Source organism: Tinamus guttatus, unplaced genomic scaffold, assembly GCF_059628265.1.
Source record: "Tinamus guttatus ecotype Peru unplaced genomic scaffold, ASM5962826v1 Tinamus_guttatus_pri_ptg000079l, whole genome shotgun sequence".
Lineage (NCBI taxonomy): Eukaryota > Metazoa > Chordata > Aves > Tinamiformes > Tinamidae > Tinamus > Tinamus guttatus.
Genome location: NW_028288613.1, coordinates 3,887,758 through 3,914,770, shown reverse-complemented (window position 1 = coordinate 3,914,770; position 27,013 = coordinate 3,887,758). Strand labels below are relative to the sequence as shown.

The window sequence follows — 27,013 nt, the reverse complement described above, 5'->3', positions numbered from 1 at the left end:
GAAACACAGACAATAAACGGAAGAAGCCTTGATGTTTCAGGCTCCAGCCTGCTTATTTTTAACTCTCACTCTTATATACTGCTATGAACACATCTCTTCCACTCTGAAATGAACTCTTCTCATTTTAAGAGCATATGATCAACCTGAGGGAGAATCTCTGCAAAAACTGGAATATTCCCAAGCTTTTCCCTTTTCTAGTCTTCTGAGTGGCTTTCTTGTATCCTCTACAACTTCTCTAAAATTGAGTTGGTTTTAAATTCTTGCATTTTGGAATTCCTAATATCTATGACTCTTAGCTAAAACACTCTGTTTTAGCCCATTTTTTGCCTGTTTGACACTGGTCCTGTACGTTGGAAAGTAGCATCCTCAGCAGTTACCTTTTGGCCTTCTGTATGCAGTTAAAATACTGAAGAATTAGAAGAGTTAGCAAGCTTTGGGTTTTGTATTGGTGCTTGTACGATGTAGCCGTATTTCTCTGCTGGTGCACATGCAGAATACTCGGAGAAACCCTTAGCTTCTCTCAGGTAGAACCGTGCAGCAATTTCCTGCAGGTTTAGAAACAAGTAGGTACGGCAGTTTATAAGATACACGTGGAAGGAGTAGGGAGGAATGAGCACTTTTCGTGGATAAATTTGGCCACTTTCTCACTTGGACAGATTCCGTGGGATTTTTGCACATCCTGTCAGTCTGTTCAGTGTCGTGTTTCCTGCCAGCAATACGGAGATCTCAAAGAGAGACGAGGAGCCAGCTACAGAGCCAGAACAGAAGACGTGGCCATGTTCATTTGCTGGGGTGGTAGTACAGTTTACTTTCTTAATGTTAGAATAATTTAGTTTGGTCACGTCTAAAATGCTGCAGGCCTTGCATTTTATTCTGTGTGGAAGGAAAGTGGAGGCAAAAGGTGATTTGGGAGGGTGGGGAGAAGGCAGAGGGGAGGGCAATTCCCAGGAGGATCATCTAGATGGTTATTCCTGCCCCACTTCTTCCTGACAGCTTGGATATACAGTGAGGGCAGGGGGATCTGGCTGCTGTTCGCAGCCCATTAGCAATGATGGATTTTTCATGTGTTTGTTTACACTGAGAAGTTTAAATGCTGTCCAGCTCTGCCTCTAAAATTATGATCAGAGAGGGAACGTGGAAATGATTTTCGTTTTCCTAATTAATCTTCATGCAGCATTCATTAGGTTAACTCAAGTCCTCCGGCACAGAGTGTCCCGACAACCAAATCCAACACGCAGATCCCGCTCCCAGACGTGTCGGGGAAGCAAAACAGAGACCTCGGAGCAGCGGGTTTCCTTGTAGAGACCGCAGAGCGAGCTGGGTGCCTGTCCTCTGCTTTCCAAATCCAACCCCACGTTTCAGGCTCCTGTGCTCCTGGGTATAGAGTCGCTTGGCAGAGGCTCGAGGTTACGTCAGCGCGGGGAGCAGCTGGAGGTGACCTCGGGGTTTCATGGGCTTCGGCACTCGTTTTTCTTTCCCCTCGCTAGCGTAGCTGGTTAAAAGAGCAGTCAGCTTTTCCAGCCAGCTGCTATGGAGGAAAGCTAGAGAATATGGAAGGGAAACTTAAAAAAATATCCATGGTTTGCTGTTGCGGAATTATAATTTCTTGTTGGTTATCAAGTAGCCCAAACACTGAGCAATTGCGCCAGCCTGGTTTTTTATCTTTATTTTTTTCCTGTTCCATCCCCAGTTCAGAGAGCTTCTGTCTAGCCACTCCTCTCATCTTCTGGCCCCTAGCTCTCACTATGGGTGACAAAAGAGAGTAAGGGATATTAAAGCTTCAAATGCTAATGGCTGACAGATGGGGTATGTCTTTTAATCCTGAAGTATATATGGGAGAAGCAATATAAGTCATCAGTTTCCTAATATCCATCATGGTTAAAAGCCGGTTAAAAGCCAGTTAAAAGCCAGCCAATGCAGTCCTAATAAACATCTGAGTAACCAGTAGTACTCTTAAATTATTATTATAATTCTAACCCGCACAATATATTCTGGAGATGCAAGAGGTTGACTGCAGATATTAAAAATTAATCAGTAAGTTTGCAATGTGCTTAGAAATAAGCAATTCCTCAGTAATTATTTATATAAAGCAAACACCTTGGCCATATAAAAATTTAACACTGTTGTTTGATGTTAAAACTGGAGGGATAGCATTCATATGGCCCATGTGTTGCTCTAGACTTGCAAATCCTTTAAATGAGTGCTTGACTTTTAAGACATGGGAAAATTTTCTGTTTATAGTTCTCCAGTGCAATGAGGCTCTTGGATGTTTCAAGTTAAGCCTGCATATGTAGGGCATTTTTTTATTTATCATTGATTGTGTGCAATGATTATTCCAAGCAAAGTGCCTCTTTATGCCCTAAGCTCTACAGAAATATGAAGAACTCCTATGTTCTTTTATGTTTTTTCATTTGCTTGTGATTTTTTTTAATTGCTTTTTTAAATATAACTCTAGCATTATATTTTTTCCTTGATAAAACCAAACAAGTACAGAGTACAGACAAAAGGGATAAGAAACTACAGAAAAGAACACAAACCAGGGGCATAGTCTATGTGTATCAATGGGCTGTCTGCAAATGCATGCTCTATACAGGTAATTATTGACCACTAATAAATTTTCATGAAGATAGGCTGTTACTAAGAGGGCAATTATCATCCTCCCGTGGTGTGATTCTCCTGTATTGTTATTCCCTCTAAAAGGAATGGAAGATAATGGGACTAGGTGTGACCTAAAGAGGTCACCTATTCCATCCTTCTGCCTTAAAGCAGGATCAACTCTGCTTAAGTCACTGCTGGCAGATGCTCATCTAACATCTAGCAGAGACCTGCAAACAGCAAAATAACATTACAAAAACTGAAGAGGAAGATGTAGGATACCTTCCTTGTACAGTTTTCTGCCTTACCTCTATCAGAAGGAGAAATTTAAATTAAGATATCCCAGAAGTCTCAAGTGTATTCTTTTACGCATAATTTGAAAGTATAGCCTTTCATTTCTATGTTATAGCCCAGAATAAAACACTGAGGCAAGATGAACCAGAATAGAAGATGAACATGTATTGCTTCAGTGTAGAAATGATAGTTTAAGTTGCCATTGGAGCACGTGCCAGCAATATTACCTTAAATCTGTTCAGTGAATGCAGGTTAATTAGGAAAAAAATGTCCCAATTTCTTCTTGTCATCTCTTCCTGAATACAATGAACAGTGTTCATTGTATCAAACACCAGAATTATTAAAAAAACTTAAATCTACACCAGGGTTATAAAAGGATGCCACATTGTTTATTCATAGTGATGAACAGTTTGTTCACATGACTGTCATCACTACTTGAATCTGCTGCATTAGTCAATATTTTTAATATGCATCTTTAGAAGTTGTTATTATCATGGCAATAGCCAGTACAGGTTTTAGCACGCGAGTTTTAGAAAACATAACCACTTCAGACTTTTTTGGAGCTCTTCTGTATTGGAGAGATGCAAGGACAAATCCAGTGTGACAAAAGTCATGTTTATAAAGCTCTTGGAGAACAGTTATTTTTGCTTCTACAGTTATATCTACTTCTTCAAACACTCAGTCTTATTAAGGTTAGAGAGCTTTTCTTTTTCTCCCCCTGGTTCTCCCCTGTTCTTTATATGAACCCTGTATCTCTGACAGGAGCTTGCTACCAGGCTGAGGAGCCTTGGACCCACAACTGTTTATGAACCATTTACTTATCAGGAAGGTAAACCTGAAAAAATGAAAAAAAAAAATCACTAAAATGGCAAAATTTCACTCCCAATTTTTTATCCCCTCTCCAATTCAATTCTCTGTTTTCTGTCCCTCCTCTTCTAATCAAGTTTCCCTGGGCACAAAATTAATGTCAAGTGATAAAGTTTATTCCTTCGTTAGGGAAAACCTCCTGGCACCTCCTGGTTGTTCATACCTCGTTATGTGCCATGTTGTCAGTGACCAGCAGATACCAAGCGTTGTGTTGCCATCTGTGTTGTTCAGAGTGTCAGCAAATTGTGTGTGGAGAAGGATTTTCAGTGTGCTAGAAAATACCTCCTTTGGGCAAAACTGTATTTAGAAGTTGAAATAAAATGTATTGGTGCTATAAAATAAACAAACTGATACTTAATATCACTGAAGCTTGGTTAAACTTCCCTTTCCTCTACCATATCGTATCTTTAAGGGTTGGGAAAGAAAGATCGTGCGAACAGTTGCACCTTATATGCCCTGAAATCAACCACTGCAATAAAATGACTTCACAGGGTGTTTCTTTATGGTGTGGCAATGTGGTTCTGTGGGGGAGACCTTCGCCCTTATGAACCAACTAGGCTGAGTACTAGGAGAAAACATTTGACGGATGGGCCCTTAATTTTCTACTACACGATAAAGGTATAGTCATATAACAGGAGCGATTAGAGATTTCAAAGCCTTCGGTTACAACTGACCTGTTGAAGGAGAAATGAAAAACATTTCTTGAGGTGGTAGCGTTTTTTTCAGTGTTTTTGCCCCTTTCCCTGTTAGCCTTTGGCTGGGGAAGCTGGGGAACACCCTACTAATTCAGAGAGCTTTTGGAGTGGTTCAAACACATGCTATGAGTGTGATAGTTGTCAGGCAGGTCTGAGGACATGTGTTTCCGTGCAATGAGCGTTTGAATTACCGCAGTGTGTGGCTGATGGTTTGGCTCCTGGAAGCAGACCGGCAGCGTCTCGGTGCATGTGCTGCATGGCTTCGAAACCTCAGCGGCATGAACTGCTTCTATTCTTTTCTTCATTTTTTTAAACTGATGTGATACAAATAAACATTTCCGTTGTTGGCAGCAGCAGTAATGAAGGCATCAGTAGCTACAGTGCTGAAGATTTACCCGATCCCAGTTCAAGCGTGGTATCTTCAGAGGTGCCAGGACAAAGTGATGTCTTGCAAGAACACGGAGAACAGACCTGCTCCATCTCCTTAACTCGGGCTGCAGAAGCGAGCGGGAACGGTCTGGCCAGTCCAGGGCCGGTAGAAGCCAAGGGACCCACAGCAGATTTCATGAGCAGCAACGACAAGTCACCAAGCTCAGACTGCAATGAAACAGTCCCACCACCAGATCCAGAGAACGACGAAGCAGACGGAGTAGCACACACCGTATCCATGGACAGCGGCCCAAAATGTGACATTATTGCTGCTGCTTCTATGAAAAATGGGGAGAGCAGTCCCAGAAACACCAGCTTGGAAGCCAGCCCTCCTGCAGCAATTACAGAAACGCGAGGAGCCGCACAAATGAGTTTGAGTGAATTAGAGCCCTTCTGGCAGGGTGAACAGCAGGACGGCACGAGGGAGCCACATGTCACTGTGTGTCCCCAGGGGGAAGAGGCAGATTATTTTACCGCTCAGGAGGCCAAGCGGGAGCTAGGAGTTTTGGAAGTAGGTCACCCACAGCGCGTGATGCAGCTAGGTAGACAGGACACAGATGGCAGAGAGGGAGTGCTAATGAAAAAGGAAACCTTAATCCTCAATGATCCAGCAACAGGAGGCTCAGACAGTGAAAAATATGGAGCAATTGTGAATGCTCAGAGTTTCGTTGAGAGATCCGAGATCAGTGGGGACTCTGATCCGCAGATGGATGCTGTAACAGCAGCTAAAGAGAATAAGGCAAACCCAGTTCTAGCTGGAAATACTGGAGAGCAATCAGAAGCCTGTGCTTTAATGTCAGAGCTGCCTTTTAACTCTCCAAATCTCTTCCTGACACCAAAGCCAGAAGAACCTTCGAGGGAATACACGCCTGGAAATGACTATCAAGATCCAACGATAAGTGGAACTGTGAAAACAGCCTCTGAAAAAATACAACCCACTTTTCAAAGAGAGCTTCAAAAGAAAGATGAGCTTGTTAGTGCTGAGCATTTCAGTCTGCCTTTATTATTTAAGCAGGAAGAGCAAAAATCAGCTGTCACAACTGAGAGCCCAAAAGATCAAGCCAGTAGCAACAAAATCATAAAAGTTGATGATGTGTCTAGAGGAAGCACTGCACTTTCTGAAGCAGAAAGTATTATCAATCCCACAAAGGAAAACTCATTGGCAGATAAAAGATTGCTGCAAAAATATGCATTAAGCACTTCTTGGAGCAGCTCCACAGAGCTGAATCAAAAGGAAAGTGATACGAGGGTAACAGGAGGAAAAAACAAGATTCTGACAGAGGAGGCACAAGTGACAGAAACCAGTGAAGTACCTGAAGGGTCAACTGAGGCAGAAAGAGCACTATTGAACTCTGGTAGTGACCACAGCCAGGATATAAAAGATATACTCTTGGGACACAATTCCAAAGAATTCAGTTTTTTTGAAAAGACTCCAATAAGTGACCTAAAGGAGGAAGCTATGGGTAAGCACCTGACTTCAGACTGCAACTTTAAACCACCTGAAGACAATTCACACTCTCTTTGTTGTGGACCTGAAAGTCAAGTGAGTAAAGAGAAAACAGCTCCCACAAACGACCTGCAGGACAGGAGCAGCTTTCTGCTTGCGGCTCCACTGCAGTTCTACAGGGAAGAAGCCCTGTTGAGTTTTGATTGCTTTAATATGGAAGCAGAAGACAAAACTTCAGGCTTGCCAGGCTCTAACGAGGCTGAAAAGGTTTGTTTAGCTGGTGAGCACAGTCCAGTGCTTCTCTGCTCTGAGATCAATGATATCCCAAGCAGTGAGCAGGCCGGAGCCTGGGAACCGGCTTTGGCTAAAGGAATTATGTTGGAGTCCCAAAGGCAAAGTGAGTGTCAAGAAAAGCCTGAGAGCTCTAGCAAGTCAGAAGAAAGTGCAGAAATATCCAAAACAAACCTGGAACTCCAGGGTCTGAATGAATCGGCAGGGACTGTGGGTTGCGTTGTTGTACAAGCTGAGAAGGCCACATGGTTTGGGGACAACAACGAGCAGAACGGCTGCTTAGCTGAAAAGGCTTGTGGAGATGCAGAGCAAGTGCCTGTAGCTGTACCTGAGCAAAGCACTGCTGAGAATGGCAAAGAAAACAAGGCTGTGGTGGAGCAGGAGCACCAAAATGCAGGGAAAAGTCTTATGGAAGACAAAGTTTTGGCACTGAAAACTGAATGCAAATCTGATGCGTTGATGCAAGCTCAGCAGGAAGAAACGGCTGCAGAAAGTCACGGAAATACACAGATGGCTTGTTCAGAAACCTCAGAAATTGTAGTAAATCCTGAAGAGATCACTCCTTCACAAATTCACATGGAAGAAGCGGGTGGTAGCAGCACCAGTGAAAATAACTCCCCTTCTGAGGAAGACAAGCATGGATCTTGTGAGACCCTAGTATGCAGTGTCAGGGAACTGCAAGAAATTGCAGATGTTTCACCTGCCCTTGCACACATTGAGCACATGGAGAACTCTGCGCTTGCAACGGGTGAAGGTGGTTGGATTTCAAATGCAGGACTTGAACAGAAACCCCAGAGCAATCTGGAACCTGTGACAGGAACAGGCCATCAGGAGCACGAAGCAAAGGCTCCAAAACCTGAACAGTTACTAGGGTTAAATGACAACAGCAACGTACCAGAAAGGGCTCTAAATATTTCAAACAACCTTAATGAAGAATCTCCTGTGGGAGATCCTGCACTGTTCCAAGGCGATGCCAACACCTCCAAAAAAAAGGACAAGGATAAAAGTACGGATACGGTATCGGTGGGCACGTGCAGCAACGAACACCTGCAAAATGTTTCTGGTGTGGCCGTGCCAGATTTGCAAGACGGCAACCATCAAAACAAAACGGATCTCAAGGCAGAAGCAAACTGCCTCCATAAGCAAGGCTCAAACAAGCCCAAGCAGGATCATAATGCTTTGATCTCAGCTCCTCAGCATGAAGAAGCGTGCCATAGTGAGACTTTTTTTAAAGAATCCAGCAGGAATGATCAGCCAGTCAGCACATGCAGCATTAAAGACAACGCTGGGGAAAATAGTGCTACTGCTGTAAACTCTCTTCCAGGGACACAGAACTCAGTAAGTGCCACCAACGTATCACAGGCTTTCCCAATTGATAGTGAAGTACCATGGACTTATGATAATTCTGAGAAAAATGACCGTCAAGCACCTATTCCAGAAATTCAAGAGAAAATGCCATTAATGGGAAAAACCTCGGACACAGAAAAGATAGAGGCTGTGACTGCTGATGAGGGAACCATCCAGAAAGATGAAAATGTGAAGATAAGAGGGGAGGACAACGCTTCTGTCACAGAAACAAGCACCGTGAAAACGGGTACAAGCCCAGGGGCAGAAGGGTGTCCTTCACCTTTACAGGCAGCCTTGGAAGCAATTCCCACTGATAACTCACATAAATCCAGCTGCATTCAAAAGAAACCAGAGGAGCCTGGTTATTGTCAAGTGGATTTTACAGCTCTTTGTCCACTGACCTCTGCATTCAATCACCCAAACCAGCAGCCTGGAAGCAGCAAGGACAGCGCAGGGGAATTACCAAGTAATGAACTGGCACTTAGTGCAAGCCCAACCACCCTGGAATGTGCCTCTACTTTGCAGACTGCTCCAGGTCCCCAGGTGCACTTAGGTGCTTCACCTGGGTTAAGCACCAGTGAAATAATAAATTCTGAGAACAGCTCTGCAGGGAATACATATGTGAACAAGAAAGACTTTCCAGACCAAAGTTTTCAGGGTGGAGGAGAGAAAAGTTTAACCCTGCCAGACACTGCAGGCAGCTTATCACAGCTTAATTCTGAGAAGCTGAAGGGAGAGGTGGCTGCAATTAAATCCAAGGAAACCAAAAGTGATGAGGGCTTCAAAGAGGAGCAAAGTGACGGTTCATCAGAGTCTCTGTTAGCGCTCCCTCCTCCAGAAGAGAGGCTGCTGAGCCTTTCATCTGTTGGTAAACAAGAAGGCTCTAATGAGGAAATCACAACCAATATCTGCCTAGATGACAAGTGCAGCAACATCTCAGAGAAACCTGGGAATTCAGATAAAATGGAAGATGTTTTAAAGGAGAACAACATTTCTGCGCACTCTGCAGAGAACTCGGGAAGGGAGCATGAGCTCTTGGCGTGCAGCTCTCTGGGCATTGGCTCTGGCCTCCCGGATTTCAGGGAGCACATCAGCCAGATATTTAAAAAAACTGTCCACAACACGCTGAGTGCTGAATTACCCCAGCTTTTACCTGAAAATCATGCAAGCTTCAAGCAGGGTCCAGTGGCCAAGGACATGGCAGAACTGTGCGGTGTGGAGAACTTTTTGGAATCGAATAGGGTGGGAAAAGCAATTTTGGAGAGCGCCTCAGAAGAGGGGCAGGAGCTGCCTACAGCTGTGGAGACGTCCCGTGGAACTCCCCAGGGCGTGTTTCTACATGAAAAAACCGTGCCAGAGCTGCCATCAGCAAGTCCACAGGATACTGAGAAAAATAGGCAGCCAGGTAGCTGTTCAGAAATGGTCCCCAGGCTGGATGGCTGCACAGAATGTCCTTTGGAAGACCTGCAAAACGCACAGAAAAATGCAAAGCCTCTCGAGACGGTCGAGGTGGGAGAAAAGGAAGGCATGTGTGCTAGTGATGCTGATCCTGAATCGCTAATAAGCTTGGAGACAAAAAAGCAAGGAGCTACTTCGTTTGATGGGGCAGCACCTGAGAACTTCGCTGCATATCCTGCCAGTAAGCAGCAACCCGCCGTAACGAGCATCTCTACGGGTGGTGTTCAGGAGGGGGACTTAGATGCTGCTGCCACGCAGGAAAATAATTTAATTACGCAGCATAATGCAGAAACAGTCTCATCCGAAGATGATGTGAGTTTTCATAGTGAACAGTGCCAGGATCCCAAGCCAAATGAACAGGAGAGAAGTGATCCAGAAACTGCAAGGAGCGGCTCGGACATGGCATCTTCCACACTGGCACCAGGAGGATTTTACAGTCATGAAAAACTGCCAGACAATTTTGATGTGTTATCTGGGGAAGATCAGAAGACATATATTCACAGCAATCTTATACATGAGGTTAAGTCTCCGAATGACACACATACAGTACAGGATGATTCAGTAAATAGGAAATCCCTGGAAACATCAGAAAATATACAAGATTCACAGCAAGAAAACAAAGTTACCATGCATGGGTTAATAAATTACTTGAAATATGAAGTAAGCCAGGATGATTCCTTGCAAACTGACTCAAAACTAGAATCTAGCATTATGACTGAGGGAGATGTGACAGAAAAGAGCAACACGGTGTTAAGCACAGCAGAGGTAGGTAACAAAAAACCTGAAGACATCCCTAAAACAGGTACTGCAAGGATGTTAGTCACTGACCAAGGTGACTTAGCTTTAAACACAGGCGCTGGAGAACAAGAGATGGACCTACACAAAAACGGCTCTCGGAGCATCCCTGCGGTGGAGCAGGGAGAGGGTTCTGCACGTGCAGATGTGGCTGCTGTTTCTGAGAATCAGCCGAGCAAGGCGAATTCCGAACACGAACACTCGCTCTGGGATGACAAAAAAAACCCCTCGGCATCTGCATTTACCGAGCCCAAGGACCTTGACCTCCATGAACTTCGAGACATGGCTGTGGCAGGATTACCAGCTGAAAGGTATTTACTTTAAATTAATATGTGGAATGGTTGTCAGGACCCTGGGGATTGACAGTGATACAATTTTCAAAGCAGAAGTTGGTTGTTCGGGAGGGCAGGGCATTTACTGTGTTCTTACGTTTCTATTGCATTTCCATTGCTTTTAATTGTGAACTAAGCAGAAGAAACTTGAAATAATGTACAGGGACTGAATATAACAGAAGTGGTGCTCAACAGCCTCAGGAGAATAATTCTCAACTATTCCGTTTACTATTTGAAATTCCCGTACTTATCTATGATGAGTCACTTATGGAACCCTCTGTTCACTTCTTGTAGTCTAAGTTGTGGCAAACAAATAACACTTTTTAGCCTTATGTTAGTAGCATTTTGCTTAAGTTTTCGTGACCCAGTTAATTTAGACCTGCGGAATTCACATGGTGGTTTGCAGTATTAAGGAAAAAAAAACACTGGTAGCTGTCTAGGCTTCCCTCTTATCCTCTTACATATTATAATTGCATTGACAGCGCCTTTGATCAATGTATTATTCAGCGTTTCTAATGACATGAAGTTGTTTCAGATGTGAGTTGTTGTTAGGATTTGCGGAGCCCAGGAATTCTTTATTTTCAAAACGTAGCAGTAACTGCTTTAATTATATCAATCCTATGTCTTTCCTTGTGAGTTTGTACACAGTCAAAATACCACAGTTTTATACAAAGTTATTTGAAAAGAAAATTTACCTTAAATCGGCTCTTTCACACTACCTAATCATGTTGCTGCTCCTTCTGCAACCTTTGCAACTTTCTCCAACCCTGTCCCTGAGAAGGCTGTAACTGCCAATACAAGAGACAACAGCAAAGTAGTAGGACAGTGAAAAGCTTAAAACTTTCAGATGACATTAATCAATGATCAGCACAGGTGGTATATTCCTAGGTAATACCAAAAAATTATATGCTATTAACTCGGTGGGGAGGGAAAATGTTTCAGTATCATGTTCCTTAGAGCTTGAAATGATAAAATCATCCTGTAAGTGGAAAATTCCTCAAGGGTTTCTGTTAGGGTGAAAATGCAAAGGAATTCTTCTGCTCTGTGGTGAAAATGTAGAGGAATTTCTTCTCTTCCTTCTGGAGAGACTGAATTCAGTCTATTTTTATGAGCAAAATGTGCATTATAAGAACATAGGAGCACTGGAAATCTCTACAACTACAGTGCTTTCTCTTTAAGGACCTATATATAAAAAGATAATGAAATGAAGCCTTGATATTTACTTCTGGTTCCTTTCTTTTTGCTTCCCTTTACATGGTGGAAAGCTTCTCACTTGGGTAGCCTTGAAATTACCAAACAAATTGTTGGCGTTTCTGGTTCAGAAGCCCCAGGGGCCTGCGGCGCAGCGCATACATATGCGTCTACGCATGTGTTTCAGATCAGGGTGGGTATCATACTTTAAATAAATACCTGTGGCAAGCAGGGCAGGGTTCTCGAAGCAGCTGCTGGCAATTTGTGAAGTGGTTGCCTAATGCTTGCACAAGCTTAAAGAATTCATTATCACCTGTTTTTCCAGCATGAGGGTTTGTATCAACAGGCAGCTGCTACTTTTGGAGCACAGCTGTACGGGGCGTCACGCGCATACCAAGTGTGCATACGTATGCAGCCCGCTTGTGTGGAATTGCAGTCTTGGAGACCTGGAAGCAGGGGACTTGCAGAGGTAGGGAGGAGTCTCTGCCTTTGTTGGGGCTTGTTTCTTACAGCAATATGCAATTAGATTATGGAGAAGTGGAAGGTATTAGTTAGGTCTGTCTTCAGTTGGTTCAGCACTGCCCAGACTGCTTTTCCTCCAGTTACCTGCACTGCTTTGCAAGCAGATGGGGCTTATAGCCCGTATTTCCTTTGAGCTTGTGGTGGGTAGTTAAATTTCAGACTATATTCCATATGCTGTGGGCCTTGGTTATGTTTTTTTTTTTTTTTTTTTTTTTTTTTTTTGCCTCGGAGTGGTTTCTAGTTGTATATTGCCCTGTAATCGCATAGAGGATTAATTTTAACAGCCGTGCAAAAGATTGCATATTTCTAAGAGCTGAGTTTGGGCTTGATGGAAAGATCTCCATAGTCAAAGAATCCTTCCCTACCCCCTTCCCACCTCTGAATCCCCTCTCAAAAAAACTGTCTGTTTGCATCATGGGCCATTGCAGTTTTGAGCAGTGTGTGGAACGGGTCAGGAAATTATGGCAAAATTTTGTGCTGTTTAGAAAATGTGTGGAGTTTTTGTGATAACTTCCTGTAACTCTGCTGACTGGGATGTGCAAATTAAGATCACCTCTTGGGGGAAAAAAAAAAGTGCGCAGGGAGCTTTTTAAAGTTGAAGACAAGAGTGTCATTCCCAGATGACATCTTGATGTGCAGAGTGCAGATTGCATCGTTCGCAGTTTTCTTGGATTGGCAAAACTCCTGTCTTGTTAGTAAACCTTTGGGTGTTCCAGGGCTGTGGAGATCCTTGCAGACCTTGGCTTGGCCCAGGGCATGTTACTGAGGGCAGGGTATAGGAAGCTGTAATGGTGCTGTAGGCACTGACACGTGTTTTGCCAATGAGGTCAGGCTGCCCTCGGCACCTACCCAGCAAAACTGGTTTGCTGCACCAAGGAGAAGGTGCTGTGCCCAGCAACGTGTCTGGAGGCTTCAGGGCCTCCGGTTCAGCAGGCCCTGGTGTCCCCAGAGCTTCTGCTGCCAACTGCAAATTGCAGTGACCTCCTCTGGAGCCTGCGCCATGGGGGCAACCTCTTTCCAGCTGGGATGTGCCTGTCATGGGCGGGATGGGGTGTGCTCATAACTGCAGTCATTGAGATGCTGGTTCTTCTGGGGCACCTGGATCTCCTCCAGGACCTGCCCTTCACTGTACAAGTGTCACATAAAGCCAAGCTTGAAGGGGGAGCGGGTCGTCCCGCTTGGGGAGCCGGCTTCCAAACCGCCTCGGGCACGGCAAGGAACCAGGCATACTGCTAGATTTCCTTTGTGTTTGTTCTTGCCATCAAGAACTGGCAAGTTCAGTAAGCCTGAAAAGAAGGAAAGCTCCTCAGTAAATACTGACTCGGTGTTTTTGGTCTGTGTAACAAATACACTAGTAACTACCCTAGCAGTTTTCCTGCATGAAGTACAGGAACTTTCTGTTGTTATTGTCTGAAAACAAATTTTTGGAGTTGAAGTTATCAAAATTGTGATTATGCAATTTTCTTTATTTCCCATTTTTTAACATCAAAATTGCCTAACTTATCTTCAAGCAGTGCAGTATCTAAGAATCACAAAACAAAGGGCAAATTAGCCCTTAGCATTTAGAAGGTGATGTACACGTTAATGAAATGCACAGAAATTACATTGCAAGTTATCTGTGTCTCTCCTGCCTTTCTTCATGACATCTTTGCATCTGAGTTTTTCTCAGACGTGCAAGACACACAGCCTGCAATCCTAACTAATTAACTGGCCAGTGAGTTCTTTAAAACTTTGGTCTGCGTGAAGACTGTAAGATGGAGCCTACAATATTTATGAGATTTTCCTATTCCTGGAAAAGTAAAACTAGGATAACTCACTTTTACTCAACAGAGGCCTTGTTTTGCTTTATTAGAAATCAAAGTGAGTTTTGGGAGTTTCGCCATTGACCTAATACTCTGCTGTTTTAGGCAAGGGCTAGGTCAGTGTAAAATATTTATAAAATATTTATAAACTATTTATTAGTATGCCCTATTGTGCTGCTATCTACTCAGAGTACATACCAGTGGAAAAGTAAGTATCAGGCTGGGTAACATATATATTTTTTAGTCTATCTTTGCCTTTGCTACACAAAAACAGAGAAGTCAGTCATCATCTCTGTTCCTGCTGAATTGCAGGTACATCTTGCTCTATTGAGAATATATCCAACAGCATTCTTGAGAACCTAAGCCTTGAGTTTTCAAGGTAGGTATGGTCATGGGAGGATGAAGATGAGCTGCCCTTTTTCAAATATCCTTTTATGTTTCTCAAGAAGTTCTATTTGCTCAATTAAATATAGGCATTTATTAAAGAAATTCAGTAAGAGTTTATGATACCTTTTCCAGTGTCTGGGCAGGCAGTTAGCACCAATTTTTGACTTCTCATTAAGCTAAAAATTACTTTCAGATTACTTCTTTTGGTGAGTTTTCCCCAGATGTATTTTTCAGCCTTGCTTATTCCAAACTGCTTATTCTCCCTAAATTATATTTGCAAGTCTTCCTATATATCCCTATGTTTTCTGTATTCCAACTTTATCTTCAGGCTACTTGCAAAATCAGATATTGTGGAGCTAGTTCCACTCTTCCTGTTTCTAATAGAATATGTAAAATAGGATTAGTCCCAACTTTGAACCCTGTGGAGGGCAGCTCTAAGAACAGTAATTACAGACACAGACGTACTCTCCATGGCTTGGATGTGGCTTCCTTCCAGGATTTCTGCCTCCTGGCATGCTTGTTGTGCTTCTCCACAGACTCTGGAGACAATCTCAAGAACCAGAACTCATAATACTTGTCTCTTCCTTTCTGTTCTTCCTCCCTCATTCATTTTCTTTTTCTTCTTGACTTGAACTATAGTTGCATTTTCTGCCCTTCTTGAGAGTTTCTGTGGGTAAAAATCCTTTTGAACAGGAAAAGGTCATATTTTTTTTTAATGAATACACACACAAATACATATATATATTCAGACTTGTGCAGGCTATGTTTCCAAATCCAAGTGATCACAACTGGCAGTTGCCTGATACTATCAGCATCTTTGGCTAGATCCTGATAGCACTGAAGTTGATTTTAGCTGATGGTTTTTCTGCTTTATGGGTTAACATTCAAAAAATAGATATACACAACAGGAAGTGAAGTAGTTTAAGAAGGTGTATAAAGCAGGGTGCCTACTACTTCTGCCTTGAATTGCCCATAGTCATTGCAAATTTAAATGCAGATTATAGAGTAATACGAGATACTTCATGCCAATGTGGTTATAGCCCCTCTTATCAATCTTGTTCTGGATGTGTGGAAGTCCAACTGCGTATCACCAATGACAGGGGAGGCTTATTTGTGTTTAGCTGTGCCCTAGCATTTGTGTACTACGGAATGTAGGAAAACCTCTACATGGATCTATTTGGAGTCGGTGCATTTACAGGTTAATTCTCATAGGCCAAAGATACGGAACTACATCTAGAATTATAAATAATGTAGAGATTCTAATTGTTCCAATCAAGGGCTTGGTTGTTCTGAATTCTAAAGTCCCCATGACTTGCTGAGTGCCATCGTTTTGTGCTCTTGTCAAGAACCAACCTTGGTGCATCATGTTAATCCTGTTCTCATTGCTGAAACGTGAAATGCTGCTCCCAGAACATGGGTCTCCAGAGAAACCTTCCTTTGCTCATGCAGACTTAATCCTTCTGGACCCTCCTGGTTCTGCACTTGCCCTATTCAACCTTGGTCCTCAACAATATAGTCACTAACCTGGAAGTGCCCCCCAAACTCTCTGTTTTACCCTTTGTGTTTCTGTTTGAAATTCATTATTTTTTCCCCATCTTTTTGGAATAGAGTCAGTAAACACTGGGCCAAATTCTCTGCTGTGGTAGAGTGATATCAGCAAAGCTTTTGGTCCTGAGCCCCGAATAGGTCAGTTGGGAAGAAGGCTGTACCCGGCTGCATGACCCCTTTTTACCCTGAGCATCCTCCCAGGGCGATAGAACCAGTTATCCCATTTTGTGTAAATGAAGGAGAATAGAGGGCCCTCTACTTGTCTCAGCTAATAAAAATCAAAGAAAGCGAGATGTATGTAGAAATGTAAAATTGAAGTGATCGGTTGACCTGAACTAAAGAGTATTTACCGACTTTAAGCCCATGAAGTTTTGTCCCTCTGTGTAAATGATGCTCTGATAAATGCAGAGCCCTTGCTTCATGAAATGGACACTCATCAAACTACTGTTTTATTATTTTCAGCTCTTTTGGCTAATGAAACACAACGAGAGTAATCAAAGGTCCTCTCTTCCTCCCCTTCTTTTCCTCCCCCACTTTTTTGGCCCTCAGGAGCTTATGTAAAATCTTTGGCATTTGTTAGCACGATAACATTGTTAGGCTCTCCTAGCTGATAGAAATATCAAAGCCAGCTAAGAATAACTCTGCAGCAGGCAGAGAAGAGTGGATTTGCTTTTTGGAATGAAAGCAGAAAGCATGTGTGCATTGCTCACTTTCTAGCAACTATGGAAAAAATTTGAGCTGCCTTGAAAATAAATGGGTGCCTAAAGCTCCCTCCTGCCTTTCCTAACAATGTCATTAAGTGTGTTAAAATACAGAGATAGTTTGTGGGGAACATTTGAAAGTGCCCAAAACTTTCCACGTTCCATTTTTATTTATTTATTTTCATTTACTTATTTGTTTTACTGCTGTGATGGTACTCGAAATTTCTGACTCATCTGGGATTCTTCACATGTTGTTATTTTTCCGATAGAAATTCCAAATAAATGGGTTTTTCTAGAGTTATCACTGGAGTTTCTAGAGTTCAAGTTATCACTTGAGTCCTTGAGCTTTGAGACTTTCCTTTTTTAAAAAAATCAAAAATATCATGATTTCCTTTTAATCTCTCAAAATTTAATGATTTAAACTTTAAATTTTCCTTTTTTTTTTCTTTTTTCTAAACCTTAAGCTTAAGGTAAAACTTTGGATGTTTAAGGAGACAGTCCTCTCAAAGCCTTGTGCAACTCCCAGAAATTTTTATTGTCAATTTAATTTTCAACAACCACAAATGAAGTTGTGGGAAATCTGTATATGAAAAGAAGTGGAAATGTAAAGTTGAGGTGTCTGTTGCACAAGCGGCTTGGAAATCCAAGCCAAGTTGTAAGCAAGTAATTGGTCCTGTGGTTTTGCAAAGTGTATGAATATGAAGCTCTGATTAGGAAATGCAAAGGAGAAACTCCTCTTTCATTTTAAACAGACTTACATAGTTTTATTTCATGCAGATGGCCTTAAAATGGCCACAGTTATCACACAGAATAATTTTAAATCCCCCCTCTTCTAAAATCTATTCCACAGATTTTCAACAGAAAAAACATTGTTCAGAACAAATACATGCATTGCCATTTTGTCAGGATTTGCAAGTTTATCACAATACTGTATTATTTGTATGCTTGTTTCTAGACTAGTAATAATCTTAGCCTTACTTAAAAAGGCAGGCAGTGGAGAAGAAAGCATCTTGTTTTCACACTTGCATGGAAACACTTGACAATCTGATGGGACTTCATCCTGTATTCTCAAAAAACAGAAGACTTTTTTTTTAAAGAGCTTTTTACTCAATATGATGTTCTTTTTAAGCCAATTTCATGTGTTTTTTTGAGGGCTGACTCATTTATTTTCCCTTTTCAGTGCTTTGGTTTGGCAGTAGTGACATGGTTTATGGGAAAAACCCTTGGATCAAATTCCCAGCCGACAGGAGTGAGGCAGGGCTGCCACCACTCATGGAGTGCTGTCCAGAACAAGTTTTCCCGAGGTGTCCACCCACACTCTAAAAGCACCTTTGACCATTGAGGTCACCCTGAATATAAACACAGCAGTGACTTCTCCGTGACATTTGTCAAGTTATTACTTCTTAAAATTCAACCTAAAATTGTGTCTTGGAATGCAGCATTTGCGAGGAGGTACTGAACTTGCAGCCCTTTGATTTTTCTGTAGTTCAAGTTTCAGTGTTCTTGAACAAATCTTGGTTGCCTGAGGGCCACGCTCCTATATCAGTGTGACAGTTTAGAGTGATCATGGGGACACTGCAGCATCATGGAGCTATGTGACCTCATGTAAGTGCAGTATTTAGCTTTGTTATAGCTGTGTCATGAAATTCTTAGCACTTGGTCAATTATTTGGCGCCTTTTCTTTTTTTTTTCTTTTCTTTTTTTCCCTCTCCCCCGCTTCCTTCTTCTCCTAAGGTTGCAACCTGACTAACTTCTCACAAAGAGCTTGATAAATGTTATTTTAGTGGAGACAGATATATGTTAAAAAGGAAAAAAGTGGAGCTACAGTGCAGGAAGGCACCTGAAAAAGCCGTTAGCGGGCTGGAGAAGTGGCTCTGAGTGAGCTGCCTCTTAGGCTGTTATTGCCCTTGGACAAAACTGTGCAATTTTTCCACTCCCAGACCAGACTTTTGGCAGCATCTCTCCTACAATGGTTACGAACGTGATTTTTCCCTCTCTCTGACTGCTGATCCCTCACCCAAATGCAAAATACTGGTTTGCTCCAAAATACACCCCAAAATGCAATATCCTCTGTCCCAGTGCAAACCACCCCTACCTGCCCTTTTTTTTTTTCCTGAGACCCAGGGAAGAATCCAGACTCCAGCCTGGCGCTCCTGTAGGATGGAATGGCTTTTTGCCAGGAGGTCCCTTATCTGCTCTCTGCTCCCATCCAGCCCAACCCTTCAGAGGAGCCTTCTGCACTGCTTCCATTCCTGGCTCTTTGGTCTCTCCACTGTCCTGGAATGGTTTTCCAAGCCTCCCTGGGATTTTGGATCCCTCCTGGGTTTTGCATTGCTTTTCTGCTTGTTTTCAAGCCCGGCACTAGGGGCAGATCATTTCTGCAGGAGGGCCCCAAGGCCAAGCTCACCTTACCGCCCTGTTCCTGCGGTTATTGCATATCAGTTTTCCGTATTTAAATAGCAACCCTGTAACCACCACAGAGGGAAGAAGGTGAAAATGTTTCTGTGGAACACATAGGTTGAGGTTGTTTAGCAGCAGACCTAAGAACAAAAGGATTCTGGCACAACAGGAGGCTAATCAGGGAGAGGCTGTTATTTGAGCAAGTTAACCATTTAGTCTCAGAAACGTGAAGTTGAGTCTTGGAACTTAGCTTAGATTTGCTCCAAAGTGCTCATTGCAGAGAAAGTCAAAGTTGTTTTAATGAACCTTATGCTTTCCAGGGTGTCCCTCCTGCCCAGGGCTGTGGTACCTATAGAAGCTGTTTGGGAAATTGTTTCCAGGTGAACAAAGAGTTAAACTTCCCCTCGAAACTAGAGGGTGGCTGGATGCCTCTACCTGCATCAGAAATCACAGCAACCTCCCTTTTCTTGGGAAGCAGGTGAGGTGATCTCCCAGAAATGACATTGGTGGTGATGCTGGTGTTCTACCTGTTTTTCAGTATTTTTGGCCACTGCAGGATTTTATTTATAATCATTTGGTCATTTGGTATATGCTTCTCTTTCCTGTACAGATAACTGAATTGCTAAAAGCAGCAATGAGTTCATCTAGGGAAAATAATTACCTCTGCCTTCAGATACAGATGTCAAGACTGTGAATGTTCTGTAGCAGCGCAGAATTTATTTGAGTAAAAATCTGTTCTCTCCTTTTGTTCAAAAAGGAAAAATAAAAGAACAAATAAAAACAAAACAAATAGAACAAAAAAATAAAAGGCCTCTAAAGATCTGAAATACCTGTCTTGGAGTTCTGGTAGGCAGTGAACCTATCAACTATTTTGCTGGGGCATAGCTAGCCTGTAGTTACTGCATGACATGTCATAGACATGATAATAATCTCCCTGGGTAGAGTCTAAACAATTAATTCCTTGATGCTGGCAACTGGAGTATGCGTTGTGGCTTTGCAGCATATATTCAATGCAAAGACATAATTGCCTATGGAGCCATTCTTTAGAGTTGAAACAAAACCCTAGGAAACCAAAGAGATAGGTGCATGCAGTTAGGGCTGTTGCATTTGCTTGTAGCTAAAGGGATGTGAATTTAGAAGGGGTGCTTAGCACAAGAATAGCAAGTGTTGCTTTAGGTTTACACCTGTAAAGAAATGCAGCTTCAGTAGTAGTTGTCAAAGCTTTTCCTGCAGCCTAAAACTTTTTGCAATTAAAGGGAGCCCAAACAGCATTTGCAGAACTTAAGCAAAGCTCTTATTTTTTTTTTCTTATAGTTCTTAGGCGACATAGGCGTATTTTTTAAGTGTTCTCATTTTGTAACTTAATTCGTGCCAGCCTCGGAGTTGGAGGAAGGGTTGGGAAAAGCTCTCAGCAGCTCCCAGGCTGTCACGACTCAAAAAGTCCTGCAAGGAAATCCGCAGCAGAGTGAGGAGAAAAGAGCACAAACACCCGGACACAACCACGAGCCCCGTGCCCGTCCCGCGGCCGCGCAGGCCGCGCTCGGCCCGTTTCGCTCGCGATGGAGGGTCCCGCGGAGCCCGGCACCGCGGAGGCGCCCGCGGGCCCCGCATTCCTCGCGGCCCAGGCGGGATCGGCTGCCGCCGGAGCGGCCGTGTGTTTGGTAGATACGGCCTTTCCTTGGGGAGCCTCATGGGAGGAGCCTCCCCCGGCCGGCTCCGCTTTTTCCAGCGCTCGGCCTTTTGTGCGCGGCGACTTTCCAGCAGCCTCCCAGTCGGCGGCGGGAAGCGCGCGGGAAATGCGGCACCAGGATCCCCTTTCTGGAGGGATTCTCCGGCTACGCGGCAGGAAACTTTGCTCCGGGGGGCTGTGAGCGGGACGTGCGGCTCGTGGCGGGCGGCCCGGCATGGTGGCACTGGAGGAATTGCTGCCGGGCAGGAATCCGTGGTGAAGCGGGGGCCTGTTTCGGGCAGCGCTGTGGGAGCTGAGGATGGTCCAGGATAACCGCGCCAGGGATTGCTCCTTGCTCCTGGTAAGTTGGCGCTTTCACGGGAAAACTTGGCCAAGTCTGCAACTTAAGAAATCCAGTGCGCGATTCTGAGCTGTATTAAAAGTAGCTTTTAGGATTAAAAGTTGGCTGTTGTTTCTTAGCGCTCTATCTCTCACTTTCTCTCCAAAATTACAACTTTTTTTCTTTTTTTCTTGCTTTCTTCCTGTCATCTGTTGAACTACTTTGTCCAGAGTCACATTTCCGCAGGGTAAAGCGCTGTCTTTCTCGTGCAACTCTCTCCCGAGCTCTGTAAGAATCCGGAATGTGACGGGATTAACCCTCATTTTCTCCAAGCAGCTGTAACGTGGTTTGGTTCTGCGGAGCCTGCGCTCGGGTTTCTGCTCAGCCCCCGTGTCCAGGCTGGGGTGTGGGGGTTAGTTTGCGCACGCCGGGAAACTTCTGGTTCCCGTTTCCTAGCTGGGATTTGGAGACTTTTAAATTCTCTGCCCGTGACATCAGAGCGTGGCCGAGAGCGCTGCGAGTGGCAGCGCGGTGACATCAGGGGCTTTTTGCACCAGTTGACAGTTTGCAGCAAGTCTGCACATTCACCCTGCGCAGGGGCTTGTCTGCCTTCTGCTCTGTGAACGTGGCTTTCTGCTGTCACCCTGCTAGTCTGCAAAGGAAGCAATAGTGCAGTGTGCTTTTCAGTCCCATTACTTTAGTCTTTTAATCTAAAATCATCTATATGAAATATATGTATATAACATATTAAAACATATATATTATAACTATATATATTTATGCAATAGCTCACCTTAAGTTCTAGATTTTAATGTGATCACAGTAAGCTGTGCTTACTACTAGGCTTTGCTACCCAGGCAAAAAAAATATGTATTTTATTGTTTTATAACTATGATTCATCACATGGGCAAAAGCCGGATATGTATCTTTAAAACAAAAATAACTAAGGGACTTCTAAACTGATGTTTGCACAAGAAGGGATGGGTGAGAAAGGAAGCCCAGGCCCACAGGTACTCTGTGACTAAACGTCAGCCCTGCCAGGACAATGTCTCTATCTTGTCAGCGTTTCCACGAGCTTTGCCAGAGAAATATCAGCTCTGAGAACTGCTGCTGTCGTCACGTGTCCGGCTGGGCCGGCCCAGGGAGAGCATCGTATCCCGCTCCGTTGGCTCGTCGGGACCTACCTGCAGCGAGTGGCAGCTGCTGCACAGCTGGTTTTGAGGATCCACTTCCAAGTGGATGAAGTGTTGCCCTAAGAAAATCTTTTAAAAGATGCTTTTGTCTCCTGATAAGGCAGATTTTTTGCATCTGTTTTCCTTTCATACTTTGGTAACATGGAAATTTGCCCTATGAGAAGCAACTGCCTTTGGGAGCACTTTGAAAGGTGCAAACTGTGCCCACAGCTCAGCCTGGATGATGCCCGTTCCCTCCATTGGCATGGGAATAAATCGGGATAGATCCAAGGTGCCCACCCACAGTGACGGGGGCTCACGTTAAGCAGCAGCGGAGGGATTTGGCTCTTCCTGGGCTCCCCAAGAGCCAAGAAAACATCCAGAGCATCCAAGAGGCACCGCGTAGCATCCAGAGCCCTTTGCCATTTGAATTTGTTCCCTTATCCTTAACTTACGTGCCCCACACAGGACAAGGATCTTGTTTAAATAGCGCTTGGTCTCTTGGATCCCCCCATTACTCTGTTTGCATGGCGGGACTCGCGCTGGCTCAGGCGTTTAGAAGATGGTGCAGGGTGTTTTCTAAAACCTGAGAACTTGTGGCTGGGGATGTGTTGTCATGGACTTTAAAATGAATCCTCTCTTATATCTTATCCAGTAACTAGAAAGGTAACAGAGGATGCCGTTATTATGTGTTATTAGACACATTATTATACATGTATATGATTTTAAAGATGATTCTGGCATGTGTACTTATGCTGTAGTGGCATCATTTGGTTGTATGGATGTCCCCTAAGCTAGCTAGGAGATAAAATGGGTTCTATATTTGGGGATTTTTTTACAAGGGGTTAAATTAAGATTTTTGGCTATGACTTTTCAGAAATAGTTAATCCTTAAGCAGATCTTATATTACATCAAGAGAAGCACTATAGAATTAAAGCATTTTTATTCTATATGCTGATTGCTAATTTGGCACTTCTGCACGAGAGTAGTTTTTGCTTCTGATACCAGTACTGTTGGTTTTAATTCAAGAAATAGCTTATCTCCTACCAGAGATACCATCGACAGGTGTCCTGCTAGTCATGAAAATACTTTTAAAGAGCAAAAATATCTTAGGTGCATGGAGCTTGGGTTTTCTACACGTGAAGTTTGTTTTTTCAATCTGGTTGTATATTGAAACTAATGTAGATACCACTAGACTTCTTTCTCTTGCAAGTAGCATAAAAATGAAGAATCTTTCTTAATATAATACACCCTCCCAAGATTTTTCTGCAGTGGAGTGATGTTTTTCCTCATGCATGTGTATACTAAGGCTAAATTAAAACTGTTTGGCCCAAGTTATTGCAAAGTCAAGTATGAAATCTAGAGGATTTTGTGTCTGGGCCTTGCAACATTTTGTTTCATTTGCAACATTTTGTTTCTTGAGGAAAATGAAATAGTGGGGGAAGAGAATGGTCAGACCTCACTTTGTTCGTTGGTTGGTGCCGTTTTCCAGAAATTCCCAGGGTAAATCCAGGCTCTGTAATAATATGATTATCTCATTAGGAACAACCAAGTGTTTGGGACTGGGAGAGAGCAGGGCTTGAAACGCTTCTTGGTTTCCCTTGGAGTAAACTCAAACTTGTGGTTGGTGACAGTTCAGTGGAAGCCACATCCAGGCCTCCTATTTGGAAAAATGTGGATAGGGAGAAAACACTAAGACCTGTAGCTGCTTTCTGTACCCAGCGTCAATGCTGAAACTGTTTAAAAGGTGAGTATGAAGTAGGGGAACTGCTTGCATCTTGTTGGAGTTGGTAGGAAAACAACAAATGGATCCATCACAGCTTTGTTATGCAAAATGAGAACCTACAAACTGAACCATCCTTGCTTGCCTCTCTGTCCGCTACATGTAAATCCATGTTTTTTTTACATATCTAAAAGAATACACTTCCTGCCTCATTTCAGAAGTTTCTTGCCTCGGTAGAGTTCAGACCTCATGTGTTTAAATAGAAATCCTACAGGCTTATGCCATTATTTCTTATTCATTCTTTGTTATTTAATGTGTACAAGTAGAAGTTAAAACTTTGTCTGAATCTTGCTATTTGCAGCCTACCTTCTTTACAATGATTTGGGAAAAAAAAATCTCTTTTCAAGGGTATTAAATCTAGGCCTTAAAAGTGAAATTATGAAACCCAAGAGACTAAGGACACTAGATGGTCAGACTTCCCCTTGTGACACACCGATACCAGACTGAACCCTTTGGTCTTGTGACAATTTAGCGTCCTCGCTGCAGCTGTTGGTAAGCAACTGTTTGTTAAACTGAAGTATTTTTCATTTGAAAAACATTTCATTCATGCCTGTCATAAGTAGAATTTGGAAGCAATTTTAAGCAGATCTTCTTCCAGACTTGAGCCAGAAATTGGACAGAGGAATGGAAAAAACTCGCAGCTTTTTTATACAGCTCAGTTCTTTCAGCACATTGGCCTGAAAAGCCAGTGGCTGCAAAGGGATCATTGCAGTGACTTTGTGGCAGGCAAGGTGAAGGTGGATGCGACGCACAGGAATTTCAGTGGTGGAACTGGTCCGAGCAGTTCCTGGATGACTTTATGGCTTGACCCTGTTGAACAGGGTGGCTTCACCAGCACCTTCCCAAAGTGAGACTGAGTTTCAAGTTCCAGTGTCCATAAACTGTTTGAAAATTGCTGTACAGAAGCAAACTAGAAGCCCAATGCATCCTAAAATAAGCTGAACACTGAGGTGTTAATCACTGAACGCGCAGACACTTGTTGCTTACTGTTGTAATCAGATAAAAGGAATACTGTACGTTTCACAAATAATCAAATCTTCTAGGTTGGCAGCCGAGGCTGCACTTGGTGCAATGACTTAATTCAACTTGTATTTGTGCAACTCGGGGAAATGCCACCAAGATTGTCAGGGCTGTCATGAGCAAACTAACTGGAGCGCGGGGGGATGCTGAGGCAGGAACTGAGAAGAAGAAACACTAGTTCAGAGTGTGTAATTAAAACAATTAATGAATGTATGTAATGGAATCTTTTTTTGAAAAAAAAAAAGAGAGAGAGAGAGAAAATAAGCTTGATGTTTTTGTCTTGTGTTTTTGCAGACCCCTCAGATAAAATAAGAGAAATGTCAGTAAACTCTGGCAGTATTTAGTCATTGCCAGGATGACATTAATGTTATAATAATGAAGTTTAATTCATTATTATATTTTTTTAAACAGAAATAAAACTGCAGTATTGAGTTATACATAACAGCTGGATCTGAGGTTAGGCAAGGTTGTAATCTTCAGGCAAGGAAGTAATTCTTGGTGCTAAAAAGACAGCTGAGTTCCATGGGGTAGAGACAGCAACAACAGCTACGGCTTCAGGTCATGCACAGGATTAAGTGTCTTTGCTTAGAAAGTAAAATGGAAATTAAAAGAAAATATATTCTTAAATATTCTTCAACAGGCCTCCTTCGTTACTGATTCAAGGAAAGCTTGAGAGTCTCATTTGAACTGTAGCTTGGCTTCTCCCTTTTCTTTTAGCAACAGAATCAACATCGGGTTAATTTGCTTTTGGGTTGGAGTATCTCGTTGCTCCTGTAGTTGTTACACAGTGACGTCAGTTCCAGGGGGAATAATAAAGATGTACACAAAAGTAACATATTAAAAAAGGAAACAACCTGCTACTTCCACTTTCACTAACATGTAAATTACCATACAGAAGCTAAACAGCAGGTGTTTCTAACAGCCAAGTGACAATAATTTGGCAGTAACTCAGACCTCTAAGCCTGCTCTTTCCCCTCTTTTTGCTCTCCGCAGCCCTCCTGGGCCAGGTGATGATACCCAGTTGGCTTCTCCCCTTGGTACTCCCGAGCTCCCGTTGGCTGTTTCTGCGCCTTGTGGAAATGTGGACCCTCTGGATGCCGCTGAGCTGACTGCACCAAGGTACTGTAAAACACAGCTCAAGTGCAACAGCCTAAAGCTTCCTTGTGTCACTGCGTGGCTGAGAGAGTCCTCAGCAAAGGCTGAAGCTAGCAAAGAAATCGGTAGAGCTTTTCTTGGACAGAGATACATCGGGTTGGCTGGTCGGTGAGGGCTTCATGAGTCTGTGTGTGAGCAGAGTGCCAGTGTAACCTCTGTCAGGAGTTAAATATTCTCTCTCAGTCAGAACCTTCAAAGCAAGGTGTCATTTACCTTTCCCTGAGCCTGAATCAGGGCCATCCAAAGTCCAAGGGTTGCATGCACGGCATGAAGGTGCAATGCGTATATACAATATAATACGCAAAGCGATCCTTCAGGCACTTTCTTGTTAATCTTTAGCTTTGTAAAGTTCCTCAACAGCATCATGGTGATTAGAAAGCGGGTCAAGTATCTCATTTCTCTGGGGCACTGAGCTCTTTGTCTCCTCTTCTTTGCACTGAGCCTTAAATCAGGGCTTCACTTGTGTTGGTGGCAGCTGGGCTGTTGTGATCTTTGGACACATGAGTTTCTCTGAATTGCCAGCAGCAGAGAAAGTCTTTCAGGATGTTTACCCTTCAGTCACTGTGACTTCAGCAGAGTCTAAACTTGCACAGTGTATTTAAGCTGGCATTAAATTGATTAGCTGAAGTGCTGATAATAGGCATCAAAGGAACAGAGAAGCTTGTGCTTGTAAAATCTACTTCAAAAGGTGGGGAGTTTAATCCATGCTGGTCTTTCACCAGTCCCCAAACAAGTGCATCTGTGAGAAACAACCTTTTTCCTAAAACCAAGAC

General features: G+C 43.1%; 1 protein-coding gene across 3 annotated transcripts in view; it reads left to right on the top strand.

Moving 5' to 3' along the window:
* The window catches only part of TACC2 (transforming acidic coiled-coil containing protein 2), a 110,529-nt gene that overhangs the window by 13,763 nt on the left and 69,753 nt on the right, over positions 1–27,013 (top strand). For 2 of the 3 annotated variants that reach the window (XM_088520064.1, XM_088520063.1), the window contains exons 4-5: positions 4,803–10,529; positions 26,079–26,204. In XM_088520064.1, coding sequence (XP_088376190.1) covers positions 4,803–10,529; positions 26,079–26,204 — 5,853 coding nt within the window. The remainder of the gene's footprint in view (positions 1–4,802; positions 10,530–26,078; positions 26,205–27,013) is intronic. The other variant, XM_088520065.1, reaches the window with a different exon arrangement.